General features: G+C 33.8%; 1 protein-coding gene across 1 annotated transcript in view; it reads left to right on the top strand.

Annotated features, from left to right (window-relative positions):
- LOC114879613 (neurotrimin-like) overlaps positions 1-23,040 on the top strand; it is a 538,060-nt gene that overhangs the window by 336,320 nt on the left and 178,700 nt on the right. The window contains exon 4 of the mRNA XM_046286422.1: positions 18,541-18,748. Coding sequence (XP_046142378.1) covers positions 18,541-18,748 — 208 coding nt within the window. The remainder of the gene's footprint in view (positions 1-18,540; positions 18,749-23,040) is intronic.

The following is a 23,040-nucleotide window of genomic DNA, read 5'->3' as shown; positions in this document are numbered from 1 at the left end:
TGTTTAACAGTTCCAATTAGGAAAAATAGAAATAAAGGAAGAATTGTTATTTTTTAACTAGGTACTAGTTTATTAAAATGTCATTCATATTTTTTAATTTCTATTATTTTGGTATATTTATAAACGAAAATATTTATTTTTAATGTGTCAAAATTTTTTAATTTTGAAAAGAAATATAGTGGTAATATTTATAAATATAGCCATAATGATTTAAACAATAAAAAATATTGAAACTTCTTAAGGAGCATTATGCTTACAGCTCTTTTAGCATTTGATGCATTGTCAGGGCCGCGCCTAGAGATTTTCAGGCCCTAAGCATACAAATGAAAATTGGAGTCTGTTTTATATAAATAAGAATGACAGTGATATTTGTTTTTAGAAATACCACAGCTTTCTAGATTGTGTTACTTTATATTATTATAATTTGAGATTACAACAAAAAAAAATATGAAATGAACATACAAAATTAATATATATTAAACTATTTTAAGAATTTCAAAATATTTGGTTTCTAATTATCACATCTTTAAATTTATTAGTAATATTCTTATGTTTTAAACTACCCTTTTTTATACACATTATTTTCAGTGCTTTAAGCTTTCATTCTGAAAGAGTACTGTGTAAATGACTTTTTACCATTTTCAGTACGGAAAATGAACGTTAGTATTGCAATAAGAGTATCAGTAGTGTCGCATATTTTTTAATTAAATTTAGAAGTCTAGAAGAAATTTAGTTTGTCGATAATGACTAACATTGCCATACAGGACCCAAGATATATTCGCGATTAAATCAGACTTTTCTAAAAAAAAATGGCGATATAGGAGAAGCAAGAATTCTCAAAAGTTCTATTTTGATGATATTATTGTTAAAAGTACAATAACTTAGAAAAAGATAATATATTTGTTAGTTATTAAATATTATAAAATCTAGTATATACTGAGAAATATGAATAATAAGTAAATGTCAATTCAAATTTTTCTGCGTAAACTTTTACACGCAAGTGATGGGATGCCACAGACTTACATACACTATGTCCAAAAAGGTCATGAACAAACTCGTACCATGTATTAGTGAGCTCAAAGTAAGAAAAATTCCTGTAAACCTATGTCCAAAAATGCTTTACTGAGGTTTTATAAGCATTCAAAGATTTTTATAATAAAAGTTCAAAATTTCTTCCTTCTGCAAAAATATATGCATGACTAAAAGTCAAACAGACATGTTTGTAGGTCAAATCATGTAAACAATAATTGCCAATAACAACTATTTGTGTCTGTCCCCGGCTCTGTATAACGAGTCTTAAAAATAATTTATCTGGAAATCTTTACACACTTATAACTCTTCAGTAAAGCATTTTTGAAAATAAGTTTATATGAACCGTTTTTATCTACTTGGCCTCATTAACACGTGGTATAAGCTTGGTGCTGACTTTTTGGGACAATCTGCATACAATATGATACCTTCTTCCTACATTGTCATTTTCCCCAAGGATGCCTATAGAGAAGGGTGAGAACCCGGGGCTCTACTACAGGGTGATTCTCTCGCTACTTTCCTCAAAGGAAGTGCCGCCACACCAGTATGAATGGACCCATGCCCTTGTCTGTCGTCGATATCTCAACGGGGGTGTATACCGTAGCTGTGTCCGTGAAAATGTGTGTAATAAGAAGGAAAGTCCCATTTAAACGTTGCGGAAAACAGAATAGGTTTGTATGCATTTACCTAATTTTCACGCACACGGCTGCAGTATGTACCCCTGTCGAGATATCGATGACAGAAAAGGGCTTGGGTCCATTGTGGCATCACTTCCTTTGAAGAAAGTAGCGAGAGAATCACCCTGTAGTTTTCTTGACGAAGCCTAATTTGATCGCAAGTCTGTGTGCCTTAAAATAGGCATACCTAATGGTAAACGCAATTGTTAATTTAAATTGTTAATTAAAAAACGTATTGTTAATTTATATTTACTTCAAAATAGAGCAACAATTTATTCTATTTTTGTAAAGACGTTCAATTTCTACTGATTTAATCTAAGAAGTTAAACGAATCCATGCTTTAAAAATTAAAATTATCGATATAATTTAACATTTGTCTGTACTTTCAATTAATTACAGTCGTAATGTAATTGAAACTTACCTCATATATTGTATTAAACAGAATATGACGTTAATAAAACGAATGAAACTTCGTTAACAGAATATATTAGCAAATTTAACTACTCATTTATTTTATCACAAATGGTAAAATTATCGCAGCATCTCAGTTTCACGAGAAAATTACTAATGCATAATTAATTATTTAATTATCCTCGACAGCTTTCAATATCTTTGTGAATTTCTACGGAAAAATGATCTGAATTAATATTATTTTATCGTCATTTTTTAATATTACTTAATCCTCTTTTTCAGATATTAGCATATAAATTCAGCCATTTTTTAATGGAAATGCGTAATGTCACTGAATAATTCAACGAATCTACAATATCGTATTAGTAATGGACTTTTTTCATCTTTACAATTTTTATTTCTTACTGTATTTAGGTTCCATTGTTTGACAAATTTTGTTAACTTTTTGTTATTATTATCATTGAAATTGTCATTTTATTAACATTTTCAGTATAAAACAGATTCATGTAAATTAATGACAAAGTTCTTTGCTGAATTTCAAGCATTATAATAGTAATTACTATTGAAGTAAAATTATAATTCTAGTTTTCTGCGGAAGCTATTTTAGAGACAGCCTTTAATAACACGAATGTTTAATCGATTAGAAATACTGAAGCACTTAAATTGTTGAAGTGACATGAATACTATAATTAAAATTTTTAAATTTGATACAATTTTTTGTACTGTCCATTTAGTTTCATAAGTGATTATAATGCATATTCTTCCATTATCATTGATGATCCTCTTCCCAACATCTACAATTTCTATTTAATATTTTGAAGTTATGTAAAATAATAGTTTTAATAGAAAAATCTAATTTGGAATGAATGCAAGATTAAAATAAACATTATACGTTCACCTTTTTAATTACTAAGCGTCCTACAATTAATTTTGCTAATGCTGCGTTCACATTTGTTACCGCACCTCGCATTGTTAGCGCGATTTGTTATCTCGCCAACAGATCGTGGTAACAAATGTAGACTGTGTCTTGTTACTTTATACCGTTACTCGTTACTTGATTCGGCTGTATCGATGAATTGTCGGAATAGTGACCCGCTCCAGAGGAGGTAACGAGATCAATTTCAACGTTTTCATATACTCGAACCTGTTACCTCCAAGATAACAAACAACTGGAACGCGATGAAATAACAGTGGTGAGTAACAGGTGTAGGTAACAGTACATACGTTTAGAAACGGGTTCCATACCGAACCTCGTTACCAAAAGACAAAGTAACAGGTGTCAGTAACAAGAGAAAAATATTAATTATTTTTAACGTGTGTAATTCACTTCACATAACTAACAATAAATGTCAAAAATTGATTTTATTATATTTTGAAAGTCGCATATCGAGTTACTGTCTATTCAAGTAATTTTTCGAGTCTTCGTCCGCCATATTGAATTTTGAAGATCTGATTTCAGATTCAGATTCAGCGACTTAGAAAACCAATATATTAAAAAGATTGAACAGTTAAAAAATATAGTTTCACAAGGTGTTTCATGCGCAGTGGCAAACGAGCGCGGCAATTTAGGAGTTGTTTACCTCCCCCCCCCCAAAAAACAAAAAAATACGTGTTCCTTAATTAGCTTTCCTCTTAAAGTTTTAATAGATTTTACTTCGATCAGATCAAAACTGATTTTTTGCAGCAAGAAATTGGTCACTTTAGGGTAGTTCACTCCCTTAGTTTTTCATGTATTATAATATATCCAAATTTCAGAAAAATCGGAGAGTGACACTTCCGTAGGTTTACTTGTAAGTAACAAACAGCCACAATTAATCGACGCGTTTATTTCGGCACTAAATCCGTAATTCGCCTTTACAATCTCCAGAAAATCTTTTATCGCAAAATATGAACATTTTATTTGTTATTGTAATAAAAACAATGTGGTAGTAATATAAGATTGTCTTCTATTTGCTACCAATTTGTCATTTCACTATCTATTATATTATTATTTATTATAATCAAAACACAAATATTTCAAATATTCTTTGATATATTAACACTATGATTATTATAGTATAGCTTACCCGTTTTGCTTTTTCAAAATTCACAAAATAAATCAAAATGAATTTCATTTTAAGAAACACAAGTAGAAACATTCTATTACAGCCAGAAGTTGAAATATTTGTAGAACAATGGTACCTATCAAGAATGGTTATTATGTGAGAGGGCAACACCGCGACAGAACTCCCAAATGATGTGATTTGACAATTATGCCACCTCATTTTCGTTTCTTATTTTGCATAATGACGTTAGATGTGACACCGTCAAATGTCCAATTTCTCAATTATGTGTTTTCGCGATTGCCTGATTCTTTCCAATAGCGCTTACATCGATTCGGAGCAGGCCTCGAAACTACATACGGGTTAAAATCTTGGTATCTCATATTTGTACCCTCTTCTCTACACTTTTGCGGAAAGTTATCAAGCTTGAAAGGTACCAGCCTGAAAAATGTCTTCTAAGTGTGCTTATTACACAAGTTAGATCGGAGTTAAATAAATAACCTACCGCAGCTCAGTTTACGCTAAGTGCAGGGTGTTATTCAGATCTGGATTGAATCGACTATGTTCTACTTAAATATTCCGACCACACATCCTGTTTCGTATAAATAAATTAGTTTTACATAGACAAGGTAATGTAGATAAGTTACACAAGTTAAGTCCAAGTTTAATCTCAGTTAGGTGATTCAAACTTTAAGCTTCTCCTCCACTTTTCCAGTAAACATGAATATTCCCCACGGTATGATAGCCTGTCACGGCAAGAAAATTGTGATCAGAACATCGGCGGCTGCTTGATCACACTAAATCGATGGAAGCTCCTAGCCAATACTGCTGTTCTCCTTAATTATCGGCAAATTCGATTACAGAGCACGCGAGCAAGGAAAGATGGAAAGAGGAATCGAAGAGCGATCATTGCGAGGCTACACTACGGGCCATTCTTACGAACGGAACTTTCTCAGATCATTTTTCACGCTTTGCCCCGAACGATCTGACGTATCCCGTTAAACAAAGAAAGTACCTTGGTCTAAAGTATTAAGAAAAATAGATTCTTTTTTGGTTTTACATCATTGACATGATTATATTCTAAGATGCGTGTTCATTTACCTTGACCTTGCAGCAATTTAAATTTACTTTTATGCTGTGTATTATATTCATTTTCCAAATTTTAGACTATTTCTTTATATGGTATTTTATAATACATTGGGAACCGATTATTATAGTCACGGATAATGGTATCCATCGCAGGACCGAATTAAGATTTCTATAGCTCCGGGGCTATCAAACCTTTCCTTGGTTGATAAACTAGGTTCTGAAATAAAACTAAATAATAATTAATCATAAGAAAAAAGAGGAATAGTAAAAAAAATTTCGTTCAATGTTTTTTGACATAATAAATGGTAGGCTTATAACAGGGGTTTTTGCAAAACTGGGTCCGCGGCTGTAGCGTCCCCTTAATCCGGCGCAGTCTCTCCCAAAACACTATATAAAATTAACCCTTAGCTGGCACACTTCACCAGAATAACATGGTTGGCACATTGGGACGTTTAAGACCCCAACTATTAAAATATTTCCTGCGAAGAAGCTATTCATTATTTGAACTTGAAGAAATTCTTAGGTAATCTTTGATAGCTGTTTTAACATATTTCATAGCTAATTTTAGTAAAATTAAATATTAAGTATAAAAGAAAAATTGAAAAATGTAAAAAAATCTGAAAAATGGCAGTTTTTACCAAAAACTTCATAATTTTTTCAAACTTTCATATAAACAGTTAAAATTTTAACTGAATACTCTTGATATTGAATATTTTAAGGAAAAGAATAGTACAGAAGTCGTGGTTTCAAAAAGGGTATTTATTTGGAAAGTTAAAGGAACGAATTGTAGTCAAAAAGGAAAAAAAAAGCTGATTTAGGTAATTTTTTGAAACATAGATAACCTTATCGATTTTAATGACCTTGAAATATGTTGCCGAGATCATCGTTCTAAACAACTTCTCTTTATACATGTTACGGAAAATTAATTTAACCTAACCTAACCTAATACAATGATTAGATAACTATCCAGCTCGTTATGAATCTATAAATAAGTAAACTTGTAGAAAAGTAACAATTTTGCTAGTTAGCTTATCAGTGAATTAGGTTAAATTAAGTTAGGTTAGTATCCTGGCAACCATTAAGCGACCGGATACTTTTTAAGTTTTTTCAGCAAACTAATTAAAAATATTTTACTTTTACGGACTTCCCCGATTGATTCTTTGTTTCAATAACAATCTGAAGCTTCCAAACCTCATTCGAACTACCATAAACATATCTCAAACATTAGAGATATGATATAGCATGAAAAAATATTTTTTGCGAACGTTGCAGAATGTAAGACCGAACGGCGATAACATGTATATGTTAGGACAGTGTATAGGAAAAAATTGTTCAGAATACTATCGTGAACGACATATTTGAAGGTCATTGAAATTGGTGAAGATCTCTCTATTTTGAATAGTTATCAAAATTAGTTAATGTAGGATGGTATGGGCGAATGAGGGATTCGGAGATGGCAGAAAAATTACACCGAATACACAATCTATTCTCTTTAATAGTTCGCCGATTGTTCTCGATCCGGCTTCATTCGAATCTTATTGTTAGTCAAGACATACAGTTTTCCGCTTGCGTTCAGAGTTTTAAAGCTACCCGATAATAGGCGTTTCTTGCCTCCGCCAATTAGGTATTCCTAAAGCCTCGTACTGACCTGAGCATTCGTGCACCGAAAACGTTCGTTTGGACAAAAATGCTCAAGTGAGTACGGCCCGTTAATGTGTTCACGAAGGCCCTGGGCACGAACGAACGCTTTCCGACGGCTGTCGATCCATCAAAGGATATTCGTGCGAACAATTGTACTGTGTCGACCGCTGTCGAATTTACCCTTCGGAAAAACTCAGTTTATGATATGACCTGATGAACCGTCATAAACTGATTTTCGAAATCCGGAACAATTTTTGATATTGTTTGGATACTTTAAACAGATACTGAAGACTCGTATATGAATCTCCCGTTGCTAAAAAACGTAGCGTTATCGCTAAGCATTCTTTCACCGTGAAAGCTTTTCTAAATCTGGTGTCGCTTTTTTGTATTTTGGGGCCGATAGCATTTATTAAAAATTCAAAATCTTCTGACGACATCCCCACAAAATTTTTCAAATGTCCACTAGCTTCTATCTGTAAATCTCTAACTAGCTTTTCACCACTAGAGGTTGCTCTATTTTTATACATCTGACTAATCCACCATCGTTCGCAATGTACGTCCTTGAGATCTCCCTTCCAGTATAGGTGCTTGAGGGTAAATTTGCACCTAAGCGAGTTGGCCCTTGCACTTCACCACGGAGACCAGGTTTATGGTGCGGCTATTCCGGACCCTCGGATGGTCAAAATTGAAATGCTCTATTGTAGCTGAAAATTAGTTTCCGCACTTCGAAAAAAATAGCCGACATCATATCCGAGTCATAATCCTAGTCGCCGCGCCGCGCCGTCCCGCTCGGTTCGGCTGTCGGACATCTGGCCGCCAGCACCAATAACCCTTTATTGCCTACATTAGCAATAAAGCACCTATTATAATCAAACCTTTAGTTATTGTTATCAATTGTGATAATTACACTTGGGGAACAAACCATAACAATTCTCAGCAAATTCGTACTACCCCAAATTCGTCCATTCGTAAATGGACCTTTTCTTTGAAAGGGTATATGGTAGCCGGATAAGATGGTCAAAAGTGCCCCTAAACTGAATTCGACTTGCTATGAACCATTCGATAGGTGATAAAAAAAAAACCAGTCCGTGCCAAGTTTCAACCCTGTATTTCCTCTGGGAGGGTAGTTACGGGTAAAAATGTAATCGTGAAGTTTTTGGCCAATTTCTCCTATCTAATGACATTCGAAAATTCTGAAAAAAATCAGAGACATTTCTATTTATGAGGTACATATTACAGAATTTTTTCAGATTTTTAGATTGAAAACTGAAGTCGTGAAAAATCAAAAACCTCAAAAAATGCTGAAAAATGGCGATTTTGTATGGAAAGAGTCGCGGATCTAGATTCATATTTTTTTTATATTATCGATACTATTATTCTCAATTTTTTTGTATGTATATCTACTTTTCATCTTTTACATGAGTGTATAATACAAATTCTTAGAAAATATGTAAATAGATATTTTCCTGAAGCATCCCGTTACCTTCGCAAAACATACGGTGACAGTGAATGGAGATCATAGTTGTTACAATTGTTTCTAATAATTGTCATAAACAATTGTAAGTCTCAAAGTGATCATAACAAGCGGATTCCACTGTATTTGAAACTGTTATTTAAGTATTTGACATTGAGTTCTTATCGTTAGTTTTAATCGAAACAACGTTGTATTTGTTTTGTAGATTTTGATAATGAATATCTCAGCGATTAGCGTAACGTCAGAGTAGGCTTAGCCCCCCCCCCCCTCCGAAAATGTAGACCATTACTTTTAAATTTTAAAATTCCACAATTTCAAAATTTCAGAACTTTAGAATTACAAAATTGCGTTGAAAATTTCAGACTTTCTACGTTTCAAAATTACAAAATTACAAATCTTTAAAATTTCAGAATTTTTAAATTACAAATTTCTAAAATTTTAGAATTACGAAATTCTAGGATTCTAAAATTCCAGAATTTCAAAATGTCAACTTTCCCAAATTCCAAGTTTCCATAATTATGAAGTTTCTAAAGGACCTGATCCATTCCATAAGAAGGTGCAAATTACGTCAATGCATCCAGAGCTGTCGTGCGTAACTTCGACAGCTCAACAGTAGTTGAAAAAGTTCTAAACATTTTTAAAATTACATTTCTAATTAGCATCAGAAAATTTGTTTAATTAGATTTAAAAAAGAATGATTAATACCTTTAATAAATCACATTATTGTACGCTATACTACATACGTATTTCTATCGTAACAGTAGAAATAATCATATTTGGATTATTACCTGAGAATATTAATTATTTTTTAAGGTGATAAATTAATCGAAAAATCAATGGACAGATTGTAATTTTTGCCTTAAGATTGCGTGCTGGAAACTTTTCTATTGATCCTTCTATTAATATGAGTTTTAATCTTATTTTTATAATGCTTAACAAAGCTTAAAAATCTTTTCAAGTTACTATTCTCTAATCATTCAGGAAAAGAAAAGACATAAATAAAAGGGAAAAATAAGAACCCACAGCATAAAGGAAGAAGTAATTCAAAAGTAGTGGAAACCGAAAATAAACTGACGCTTATTTAAGTGAGTTCCTAACCGCGAACGTGTTACTGCTAAACTAGAATGATGAACAAATACATCATTACCGCGAAATGACTGATTCGTAAATGAAAGTGTACTTTAACAGATAAAGTTAAATTAAATGAATTTCGGCACGTACCTACTTGAATTATTTTAACGTCAATGAACACTAATAAACTGCTTTCGTAAAAACAATACAATATGCAGTTATTGTAGATACATGTACTGTGCACCGATGACAAGATGTCCCATGAGAAGGCCGCAAATCTGCTCTTTTCAGGGGACATTTTGTTTCAGTGCACTATACTTATAACGTGAAAAATGTAATGTCAGATTATTTTTTCAGAATTGTTATCCTTGTTCTTAATTACAACAACAGAATGGGTTATTGTCGTATTTTCTCTATTTTATATTGGAATCCTAAATTTTCACCACAAGATTATGAAAAACATTTATGTAAAAAGATTATCTTTAATCGTAATATACATCGAACTTCAATCAAAACACAGAACCTGACGTAAGGGTTTTGTCTCTTCTTTTCTTTTTTTATTTTAATCGTATATGAACCAATTTTTACTTTGAACAACGGTCATTAGTGTAATTAAACTCAAGGTAGGCATCACCCCCTCCTTCTAAAATTTTATCATTTCGAAATTCCAGATTCCCAGAATTCTAAAAATCCACATTTCGAGAGTTCTATAATTTCAAAATTTCAAAAGTTCAGATTTTTAGAATTCTAAAATTCCAGAACACAATATTCAAAAAGTTCAGAATTGCGGAGTTTTAAAATTGCAAAATTCCACAAGTTCGAAGTTTCAGGTTTCCAAAATTCAAAAATTCAAAGGTTTATAAAGAACCGGCTCCTTTCAAAAACATTCTCGGTAATTAACAGTTTAATTGTTCTGGTCTGACTAATTTCTGTTACAAATATTAATCAAATATTTCGTTTTGGGGAAAATTGAATTTGAAAATTGTAAATATGTATTTACTTATCAAAGGAAAATTACATACAACAAAGGATCATACGTTCAAAAATAATTTTATTAATTCAACAATTGATGGATGCTATCAATTTTGAAGATTTCTGGAGCCTGAGACTATTAAACATATGAGAGGTCCTTGATTGATAATCTTGGTTAAAAAATTGGAATTTATTCTCAATAAAGTCGAATAATATTTAATCACCAATAAAAATGGAAACAGTAAAAAAAGATTTAATTCAATATTTTTGGACATAGTAAACGAAAGACTGGGAAGAAAGTCTTCTGGATAGGGAGCCCGGTGCTGTAGTCCCTTTAACCCGACACTAAACATTATAAACGTTATAAAACTTTCTGAACTTCACATTTGCGAGCGTTTATATTTAGACTTTATTAAAATGCATAATGTTGTGCTGCTACTATTGTATCCTCTTAGCTCTACCATTATTATAAGTATCCATGCGTTCTATATCAGAACTGTTACTCGTTAAACAATAAATCTCCCAAGTATTGCTGAATCTAACAATATCTTACATAAAACAGAAAACACCTTACTTCTGTGTTTTCTCCTCTTTCCACCATCCACAGTGTCTTTAGAATCTCTCTTCAGCGAGTACATTTGTTTCGCGTCTCTTTCTCTTGTTCCGCTAGAAAACTTTGCAAAACCTTCGGAAACGTTCCTTTCTTATAACTACAAAGCAACGGAGAGTCGCGGTGCATCGTTGTGTAAAACGGCTGAGAGTGTGTATATATGTATACGCGCATAGACTAGCAACTGACGCGGATACGCGGGATGTTCATCGCCTATGGGCCAAGTGGATGCAAAGGATGAAGCGGGTGCGTGTATTCTGAGGAAAGAAATCAAGCGGGGGAACACAAGGATGGTGGGTAGACCGGGCGAGAAGAGAAATATTGTACACGGTTTAAAACGGTGTCGAGTACATTATGACTTTGATGCAAAAGTTTTTCCTTTTTATGTAACGAGCACAGTTGGTAACGTCGAGCACATTGTCGCAGCACTTGGACAATGAGTCACTGTGGAGACAGCGCAACAACGCGAAGCAGAGGAGTGGGGGGAGAAAGGATAGAAGGAAATGTTCCAGAAGGGAGTGCAAACGAAAAAGACTGGTAGGACATTCGTTTGTAAATATAGCCCGGGCATAGATTTGTTCCGGAGAAATCTCTTTTTAGTGGCGAGGGATACACAGTATACTTTTAACGGAATGTCTTGGCCGCGGCGGAGAAGACAATACGTGCTGTTTTCGAGAGTCGCATTCAAAGTAATCCCTGGAACATGGGCGAAAGTGGCGAGGATTGAATAAAACAAGAGGGGAACGTCGGCTGCATTTTGTAATGCATACGCGATACTTTTGTATTCCGTGAGAGGCCATGTCGGAGACACGTGTGCGACATTTAGGTCAGACAAATTGTTATTCCTTTTGATTCGGTTATCCATTATGGCCTATTTGGACAGCTTGGAGATTTCTTCTGGTTAAAGTATTCTTTCTTCACGCGTCTAAAATGAAATCGGTATTGAATTGTTTTCAAATAGTGAAATACAGTAGATTCTCGTTATATTGCCGGCTATCGTCCAAGGTGTGATCTACCATAGGAAAACCATTGGCTACAATGGTCCAAGGTGTGATCTACCTGAAATGAGTATGATCTACATCCCCTGTTTCATTTATAATTTTTTTCTCTTCTTTTTTCTACATTTTTTGTAAATTTTTAATTTTTTGGAAATCATGTAACTAACCTAACTTAACCTGCTCGAAATATCCCCCTATGGTAGATCACGCCTTGGACCATTATAGCCTATGGTAGATTACATTTTGGACGATAGCCATATTGCCATGTGAGTAATTTGACGTTTACATGGATTTTAAGGAATACTAGTACCACCCTTGCACCATCATGATCTATGAAAATCATGCGTTTTTAACGCTCGAATAGTAAATAAATTAAGTATTGATATAAAGATAAAACAATTAATCTTTTCAATTTGTTATAATGTTTTACGCAAAATGGTAATTCCGTAGGTTAACACTACATATCATACATATATTGCAGAATGACGTTCAGTTATAGTAGACTCTCACCGATATGTGAACCTGGCACCCGACTTAATTAAAAAAATAAATAAATAATATATTTCGTTTGTGTCTCGTTTGTACTGTTTGATTTTTCGTTTGTACCTCAAAGGGTTATAAAAGATACAGTCATCGCCCAACTTTAAGATATTTTAATTTCATTAACGGCGTTCGAAAGAGAATCGTTTGTGCCATCTTTCAAATTGTTTATACCTCAAAGGGGGTGGAAATACCGAATATTAAAAATTCGCGTAAAGGGTAACTTTTTCATTTTTAAAGATATTCGAATTCTGTAAACGGCAGCTGCTTGCTTATCGTTTGTGCATGTTTGTGCTATCTTTCAAATCGTTTATACCAGAGCCCGGCAAGATTTGCACTTTTCAGCCGATTTTCAGCTGGCTCCGCCTACCGCTATTCCCCTTGCCGCGACGTTCATCGCACAGCCAACGAACCGTTTGAGGCTCAGGAGCGTATCACTCGTGAACATATGCCGGCAATAGCTTTCCACCCCACCCGCGAGGTACTATTGTCGATGCGTTTTTCTTTAAGTGGTTGCCAACATACGTTTACGAGTGATACACTCCTGAGTCTCAAACGGTTCGTGGGCTGCGCGCTGAACGTCGCGGCAAGGGGAATAGCGGTAGGCGGAGCCAGCTGAAAATCGGCTGAAAAGTGCAAATCTTGCCGGGCTCTGGTTTATACCTCGAAGGAACCGGAAGTACAGGCTTTTCAAAATGCGTTTAAGGGGTAGATTCGCTATTTTTTGAGATATCAAAAAACGGTCGACGGCATTTGAAAAAGAATTGTTTGAATCCGAATGTGTAGGTATGTGTGCTTCACAACAATGACAGGGACCTCACGATTCATCACTCCCGCAGTTTTGGACTCCAAATCCTGTTTGTCTGTACTGTGTGTCTCTGTTGTATCGAAATCAGAAAATTGTTTAAGATAAGTTAAGAAAATTTTTGTTAAACTTAAAATTATTTAAAAAACTTTTTCAATAATCTTTCCTTCGAGTATAATTACGTTGTATTCTGTTTGCTCGATACGTAATAGAAAGGTCTCGAATTCGCTGCGTTACGCGCGTATCTCAAGAGTAGAAATTGTCAATTGTTCGTCAAGCGCAGATCTCCTATGCACGATAAGCCTTGATGATCCGTAATGTGGAGAGAAGACTTGTCTCCCACTCCGTACTCTCCCTACTCCTATTTAATCTGAAGCGGCGCACCTGTTTTCCTCACCGAATTAAATATTTTTGTGATTTAGTATAATACCTTTCATCATAATAAATTTTCAATTTAATTTTTTGTACTTTAATACTTTTTTATACAGAATATCCTAAAGAGTCGATTTATGTAAAGTCAAAAATATATCATTCGATTTAAACAAAGAAAAAAACAGATGATTTTGAAAATTCATAAATAAATGATCTACAGGAAAAGTTCGTTTTACCATCATGAGTATCATTCAAAACAATAGTAGTGTAACTCTCATTATTTATTTATAGAAAAATACAAGCTCCTATGAAACGTTTTTGGATTAATTAAATATGAGTAATGTAACAATTTTAATTTAATTTTGTATTTCATATTATTTTCACTTTTTTAATTTTACGTTGTTTCTCTGGAAATTATTCTTCTAAAATATATGAAGCTGTTTTGTTTAAAAATTATACATTCAATTTTAGATTAATATTCTTGTATACGTACTATAAGTTTGAGACTCGATGAACCCAGAATTCCGATATTCAGAAGTTGATATTTATTTTATATAAAGTTAGTAATTATTTTACAAAGTTTGTCGACAAAAATATAATCTTTTCAATAAATTTTACTAATAAAAATGAATGCTAATAGTTATATATATACTTTGTTCTGAGCACCTGCTTCATAAAACGACAAATAAGAAATATCATATATTTTCATTTACTTATGAAGATGAATATTTTTATGTACATACTTATGGATACCTATTCCAAACCAGACTCTCATTACATGTCAACAAAATACGAAGTAATTAAAAAGTTGATGGCGATGACAGTGCTCCGAAATAAACGAGAGTACATAATGTCGGGAAAGCCACAATTACTGATATTAAAAATCAGAAACGTGCTATTGGAAATTGTAGCTGTCACTGGATAGCGTACCAACAAAGAAAGTAGTAATCGCGATGAATAGATGTAATGGAATAGTTTTACTAAAATAAAGACAATAATAGTGAAAGGCAAACTGTAATGATAGTGAAGGTATGTCTTCTTATACCGAAACATTCGTGGAATTAAAAATAAATTTTAATAATTATGAAATATGGGGCACAATAAGAACATAAAACGAAAATTTGTTTCCTTTAGCAACCGAAGAATTATATAAACGAATTGTCAATTTTCTAGAATTCTATTTAAAATTATAAAATTTAACCCTCGGCTGGTGGACGCCAAGGCACTGCACTTCTCTTTCATGTGTTTTCAAACAAATTTTCACCTTACGTTAGATTGTTATTTATTTTATTTGATTTTTACTGATCTCTGTTTAAAAAATGATAATAATACGTAATAATTTAAAAAAAAGAAAATACATATATTTATAAATAATAAATGAAAAATATTTATTCCAGCAATTTTGTACAATTTGCACATAATACGCTTTTTTGTGTAATTACACAAACATGGCAAATATGTTGGAAGTCTAAACAAAACAGAATAAGAACTTGGATTACACATGACACGGCTTCCAACGGTGGAGAATTGATAGTAGAAAATTGTTACAGTTTTCTGCTGCTATTCTGCTATCGTAAAATTCCACATGACTATGTATACATACTGTTCTATTATTTCAGATGAAGAAAGTTCATCTATACCTACGTTTATAAAGTCATAATAAAAACTTGTTAATTTTATATTGATTGATCATTAATTAAACACATGTAATTTTTTTCTATTTATCACACTATTTTTTTCTATTTATTCAACATTTCGACCATTTTTCTTAGATACTTTTCTGTTGGAGAGATAAGGATAGCCCAATAGTCAAGCAACCATGTTGACATAAAAACGGCTTGAATTCAACAATTTCGTAGCTAGTTTAAAAATTTTTTAAGTGAAAAAGTAATATTTTGAGACCTCCTTAATAATATATTAATACGGTTGATTAAAATCGAACTCATAATTTGATCTGGAAATCGAAACCAATAATTCAAAAGATTTAGAAATCCATTGAAATGAGAATTTTAAATGGTATAGTAAACAGTATGTCAAATTATCGTAAATGTGTAAAGTCATACTCTTGACCTATGTATTAATTAATCCCAGAATAGCTGATATGAGTCAAAAAAGAAAAGACACGTGTATGTATACGTTAAAATTTTATTATATTAAGGTATGTTTCCCGGTAATTAACCATGACTGGAAAGGTGAATTTGAACGTATATAATATTCATATTCATATTCACCACTGACTGGTGCATTAAAATTGAAACAACAGAATTATTCAAAGAGGAAAAGAAAAAAGGAAGGTTTTAAGTGCAATTACTATCTACATACTAATAATGTAAAATGGCAGGTTGAAAAGTTCGATTGAAAAATTAAATTAAATCAAATCAGGCTTTGGCAGGAAAAATGGGGGTATTCTCGGTTCTTCCCCTTCCCCATTGACACCCCATGAGAAATGATAATGTAGGGAACGAGCCTCATGTATGTAACAGTCTATTGGATGACGTTTAAAATTAATATATATCGATAGCAATAGTAAAAATAATTGTAATTTATAATAATAAATTTATAAATAATAATTGAAAGGTACTCTAATTAAATGAATGCATTATAGGTGATTTGATAAAGTGGAACAAATCAATCAGTGCATTGGCCTTCTTAAACTATTGTTTGAGGTGGATAACACTAAAAACCTGAAGTACACTTGCTATTAAATCAGGCTTCCCTGGGGGAAATGGTGATGCCCTGGGTTTCAATCCTTCCCAGGAGACGGTCGCGAAGAGAATGACGATGTAATACAAGGACCTCATACTATACAATGTATACATAAGTCTATGACCTTCCACCCTTTGCGTATAGACGTTTACGCGGGAAAATATGAATTCATATTTATTTTTTATTTGTTTCTTAGTAATATATTAAAATTTAAGATATTTAATAATTAAAATTAAGAAATCTTGCTTTCCCTGTATCGCAATTTTCCCTAGGAAAGCCTGATCTGATCGCGACTGTGTCCTATCACATTGTTTTTGGTAATTATTTAGAAGTTGGTCCTCCTCACCGATTTTCGTGACCTTGAAATATGTTGTCAAGGTCATCATTCTGAACAACTTTTCCCTATACATGTTATCGCCGCTCGGCCTTAGTTTCCGAGATATTCGTAAAAAACTGCAGTTATATTTATGTCACCAGTACACTGTATTCCGGGAAAAATGGAGACTGAATAGTGATTGAAAGAGTGAATGAAGTGGTTTGAGGTTAGGGTTAGGGTTAGGGTTAGGTTTGGTTTAGGTTAGGTTTAGGTTTAGAGCGTACATGGCGTGATACGAGAGCTAATATTCCTCGTTATGGAACTCGTACGTCTCATTACGTGAGATATATAGCTGAGTTTTTATTCCGACGTCAACATGATGATAATGAACGTATAATAGCATTTTTCGACATTATGGGCGAAATGTTCCGATTTCTGACAAAACACAAAATGAATAGTAGGTATACAATATATAAAAAGTGAAAGAAAGAGTAATTATAACGTGAAAAAATCAGAAACAAAACCCTAACCCTAACCCTAACCTCAAACCACTTCAATCACTGTTTCAATCACCGTTCAGTCTCCATTTTTCCCGGAATACAGTGTACACGTAATCTAAGTTTAAGCAAAGATTTTTGCAAATATCTCGGAAACTAAGGCCGAGCGGCGATAACATGTATAGGGAAAAGTTGTTCAGAATGATGACCTTGACAACATATTTCAAGGTCACGAAAATCGGTGAGGAGGGCAAACTTTTAACTAATTGCCAAAGATTTTTGCAAATATCTCGGAAACTAAGGCCGAGCGGCGGTAACGTGTATAGGGAAAAATTGTTCAGAATGATGACCTTGACAACATATTTCAAGGTCACGAAAATCGGTGAGGAGGACCAACTTCTAAATAATTACCTTGTTTTTTTATTTATTATAATAAAATGTTTACCATTTTCATATTCTCTTAAATAAATGGGTTTATAAAAATCAATTTTTGAATAAATACCCTTATGTAAAATGCCAGTGGTTTAATTGTTATCTGTCCGGTGTTTTTCAGCGCCCTAAATACAAATGTTTGCTGAGTCTTAGATCCACTTGAAAATATTAAAACCTTAAAATTTGGGGTGGACGTATATTTTTGTAGTGCATTGTAGCACAGGAATGATAACAGAAATATTAAGCTTTAAACATATCATTGCACTGCGCTGTTTATTTATTAACAGTTGACGACGTTCGTGGAAAAAGGATCTATAGACACGCGGGCCCTCTGCTTGTTAGGGATTTATAATTTATTTTATAATAATAACAATATTCTTAAAAATCACGTTATTAAAAATTCAAACATGACGGTATATTGGAAAGACTGAAACTAAAATTTCTAACGGGATTTATTTTTTGCAAATATGCTCCCCTTTCAGAAATTTCCTGGATTATAATATATGATATTTTTCAGTCGTGTAACTTACATATTATTAACAATCCTCAATTAACTATATTTAATTTACAACATGAATATTTAAAGATAAATTAGAACGCAGTGAGTGATCAAATTATTGAAGCTTCAATAAAAAAATGTGTTTTTGATGAATAATAATGCCTTCAGTGTTGCAATTCGAAAATTAGTAAGAACAATAATAAGAATTCAGGGTATCTAGATTTTTATTTAAAAATCAATGATTTTAATGTAAAATCATCAATTTATGCAAAAGGTTCTAATAATTTCATCATTTACTGTGAAGTTTCTGAATATTTATAACAGTAAATACATGCAAACTATTTCTTCCTGTTTGGCAGGTAGCGTGGCTTCGTGTAGATACGCAAACCATTCTCACGATTGCGAATCACGTCATTACAAAAAATCATCGAATCGCCGTGACGCATAGCGGTCATCGTGCGTGGTCTCTTCATATCAGGGATACCAAGGAAACGGACAGGGGATGGTATATGTGCCAAGTCAACACTGATCCAATGTCCAGCAACACTGGCTTCCTGGAAGTAGTCGGTAATTAATGCTTATACAAGTTATACAAATGCTTAATAACAATTAATCATAGAATAGTAATATAACTACGTATTATATGTAACAACAGCTCATTAATTAACTTTCATCAGTATGAGATTCTATGATAAATACATCTCTGCTTAAGGTGACAAAATATGTATAATATATTTCTTAATTTTATTTTTATTAAATATTGGTCATGCGTGGTTATGGTTGAGTATCAAATTGAGACATATCAGATCTGACATGGTTTAATAACATAAAAGTATCATATTTCGTCAATAAATGATTTAGAGGGGGCTTTTAAGTAGAATTAAAAAAATACAGGCTGATCAAAAATATATCAATTCAAAGTAAATTAATATCAGGTCTTGTAAATGTTAGAACAGTAAATTGGCTCATTATTACGAAAAATTTAACGGAAGCATTCTTTTTTCTAAATAAACAATTTTTAGCGACGAGTACCAAAAACACTTCTATTAAATCAAATTGTTATTAAACAAGCTTTCCGTTTTGAGGACACGAAAATTCCTTATTTCTCCATTCCAACGTTCACAATGTGGATAACAGTATTTGTTAAAGAAATACATTTGAAAATTATAAAGGAGTTAATAACTAATAAAAGGATATAGCAGGATAAATAATAAAAATGCCCTTGTGCCGATTTTACCCGGTAACGCATTTAATAGTTTACCAAAAGAAACCGTTATACACCAACTTTCAACTCTGTATCTCAACCGCAAAGATAATTATAGGCTAAAATAGAAATAGCGATTTTTGCCATATTTTCCCTATTTAATGGTATGTGAAAAATTTGATAAAATTCTAGAATATTCTAGACATGTTTATTTATGATATTAAATTTTTTCAGCATTTTGTTTACAAATCCTGGGCATGAAAAATTAAAAATGCAAAAATGTCAAAAAATAGAGATTTTTAGTAGAAGTTTTTGGGGAACTAGATTCTTACTTTTACACTAGTTAGATATTAGCATGAATATTATCCTTAAGTTTTTTTAAATGTTTCGGTATGGTGTACCGTACTTAAAGAAAAATCAAAAACCGATATTTTCGACATATTTCGTGCGATGGCATGAGAAATAATTTCAATTTTTACATCTCCTTTATACACTTAGTGTATTATATGATTTTTAATAATTCTGCACTGGACGGAGCAAGATCTGAATGGAGGGAGTTAAGTTAATGTTATTAATTAATAATGTATACACACCTTACCTTTTAAGATATTAGAGAATTTCTCAAGATTGGCAGAAGCCTAACGATTAAATGTTCAACTGCAGAACCGTTGGAAATTTTTTTGTCATAGGTTCGCGCTCTATGAAGGTCCAATTTTTTGTTTTCATAAAATCATTTTTTTCAAGTTATTAATTATATAAGAATAAACAATAATCATTTAATAACGTTTAAAAAATATTTTTAATATATCTTATTAAAAGATAATTTTGGAGCGCTACTGGTTCTCCGGCTATGTATTGGTCTAATTACGGATAATTTATGATGGATATAGAAAACAATATATATTTTACCTTAATTTAGTGATGATGTATTACAACAAATCTTTGTTCACAATGTGATCATCTGATCCCCGACGTTCTGAATCCTTTGTTTGGCTTCGTCTCTTCTGTGTGAATGTACCTCCTTCTTTTTTTTTTTTTTTTTTTTTTACGAGGAGAAATCTTGCATAAGACACCCCCGCCCTAACCGGGCGGGGGTAGTGTCGGATTCTTACCGACTAAAACTCCTCGGTTGTCCTCCATCCGGCGCCGGGGCGTCCTTCCCCTAGGAAGCTTCCACTGTCTCCTCAACTGGCGACACCAGGGATCACTACTGGTGCCGGCCCTTCGCTGGTGGACGGTGACTACCACGCTGCAGGGGGACGAGGCGGTGGTCCTAATGCCCCGAGCCCCCGCCCCCTCCGGCCGTCGTAACTCCCTCATGCCGTGCCAGCAGGTTATTTTTTCTTGGTCCCCGCAGCGGAACAGTCAGTCTCGCCAGTGCACCGCTGTCCCACGTGACCGGGCTCCAGACAGCGGTAGCACTGGGGAGAGCGAACCGGCAAGAACTCCACCCTTGCCTCCAGCCACTCCACTCGTATCCTCCTCGCAGGCTCCAGACCCGCCGAATAGCGTCAAGCGGGCCCTGGACCCACACGCTCCCCAATCTTGCGGGGGAGGCGCAAATCTCCCCAATCTTCAACTCTTCCGCAGAGCAGTCGCCTTCCCTCGCGACCGACGCGGCGATGTCCTCCTGCGTCGCCGACGGGTCCAGGTCGAAGACCCTGATTTCCGCCCTCTTTGTAGGGCGGTCGGCCCGAATCCCAGTCTCCCGGAGGGCCTCCTTCATCCTCGATGCGATGGCGTCGGCGTTGGCCGCGACCTCCTCACCGGGGACTCCCGGTCACCGCTCTCTTTGGAATGAGCCTCTCGATCCCAAAGTCCGCCAGGTTGATGTTGTCCTTGGCCATCTCGTGAATGTACCCTGTTAGATATATAATGGCATAACTCTTTTTGTTCAGATGATGGGCACATAAAACTTTATTATAACAATACTTATCTTGATTTTTAAAATACTTATCACCATATCTGATAGCACCATTTGATATGACTTATAATTTTAGTCTTCGTCACTGTCTTCGTTAATGACGGGTATTATTTCGTCTTGACGAAATATAGTGCTTAAAAGTTCAGCAGGTTTAACAATCCGCGCCTGGTACCGTGCGTGCGACAGGTAGTAAATAATTGCTGCTACGTGTGAACAGCAGCCGATGGTACGATTACCATTCACACATTCGCAGCAATAACGTTTAATCCCCGAAATGTCAATCGAATTTGGTGTATAATCTATATAGCAACTATAACTTTTACCGTTTATATGGCGCGATTGTATTTGAAATTTAACGATATGATTTTTGTGTTTGACACCGAATATATTAATATTATTGTCCGCGTCTATGGTTTCAGCTAAATATGAAATTGCCTGAGATAATTGGTATGACCCGGTAAATAAAATTTTTAATTCGTTCTGTGACAGTTCCGGAAACTCTAATAGTTCAGTTGTTGATACCCGCTTGAATGGAATTTTTCGTCTATTCCAATGATATTTTTCAACGTCTATGGCCAATGCATTTTCGTCAGGTTGACTTCTCATTCTCTCTATTATTTCGTGGGAAAGTTCTATGTCATAATTTAAACGTTTACAAAATCTGTTATATAAAAAGCAAGCAATTTTAAATAATAATTGAATTTGTGGTAATGATTTGTTATATATTTGACGTTGCAGAAGTTTATAATTTTGAACTATGATGGCGTGAATTGCTTCAACGACCGAACTAATTTTCGTAACACGCCGAGAGGCATTTGATTGTACAGTTGTAAGTTGATTATGTTTTCCATTCAAAGCAGGCATCAGTACTTGAAAACCTAGTTCTTTTAAAGATGATTGTACATCGTGCAATTCCCTACCGCCTATACAAATGTCTCCGCGTTTCATGATGCTTTGTAGGCCATTTGGATCTTGCAAAATGGTTTTCATTATCTGAGCATCATTTTGATCCGCATGGAAAGGTCCAAGCACATCAACAACGTATCCATTCGTTGTGCAGACAGTATACGGTTTACACAGCGGAACGTTATTCTGATCAGAATACGATTTCCGCTGATACTCGTTATTAGTATTCGTTTGATGCCTAATATATGTACCATCAAAAACCAGTGCTAATTGATTGGAAATATTACACAGCTGTTTGGCAATGCCGGAAGTTTCATTATCTATTAAATACTCGCGAGAAAAGGAACCGAACCCGAAGTGAATAGGTAAAATATCTTTCTGAAACGACGTTAAAACAAATTTACAAAAATTAAATACTTGTTCGTGCTCTAAACCAAGAATTGCTGCTATCATACTATTTGAGCTACCTGTACGTAATTTAAATAAGAAAACAATAATGGCTTGTATAATATTGCGAGTTTCTGAACTTTCCATTGAAGTCATTAATTCTCGAAGACTATTAATATTTTCCCAAGTTAAACCGGTTAACACTTTAAGAAGTTCTTCCGATAACGTAAAATCACCTACTTTATTTTCAATTTCAGAATCGCTACTAGTTGCAATTAATTCAAAGTAATTCCTTAATTCATTAGCTTCTACTAAACTACTATTAGAATGAATGTGTAATCTTTCAATAATATCGTAATACAACCATTTGTTTAGTAAGTGACTAGAGCAGCACCGATTCCCTTCAGGTACATATAATCTGCGCATCGCAAATACCTG

The sequence above is a fragment of the Osmia bicornis genome, chromosome 7, assembly GCF_907164935.1.
Source record: "Osmia bicornis bicornis chromosome 7, iOsmBic2.1, whole genome shotgun sequence".
In the NCBI taxonomy this organism is placed as follows: domain Eukaryota; kingdom Metazoa; phylum Arthropoda; class Insecta; order Hymenoptera; family Megachilidae; genus Osmia; species Osmia bicornis.
The sequence above is the reverse complement of the archived record's forward strand: the minus strand, read 5'-3'. Positions and strand labels throughout refer to the sequence as shown.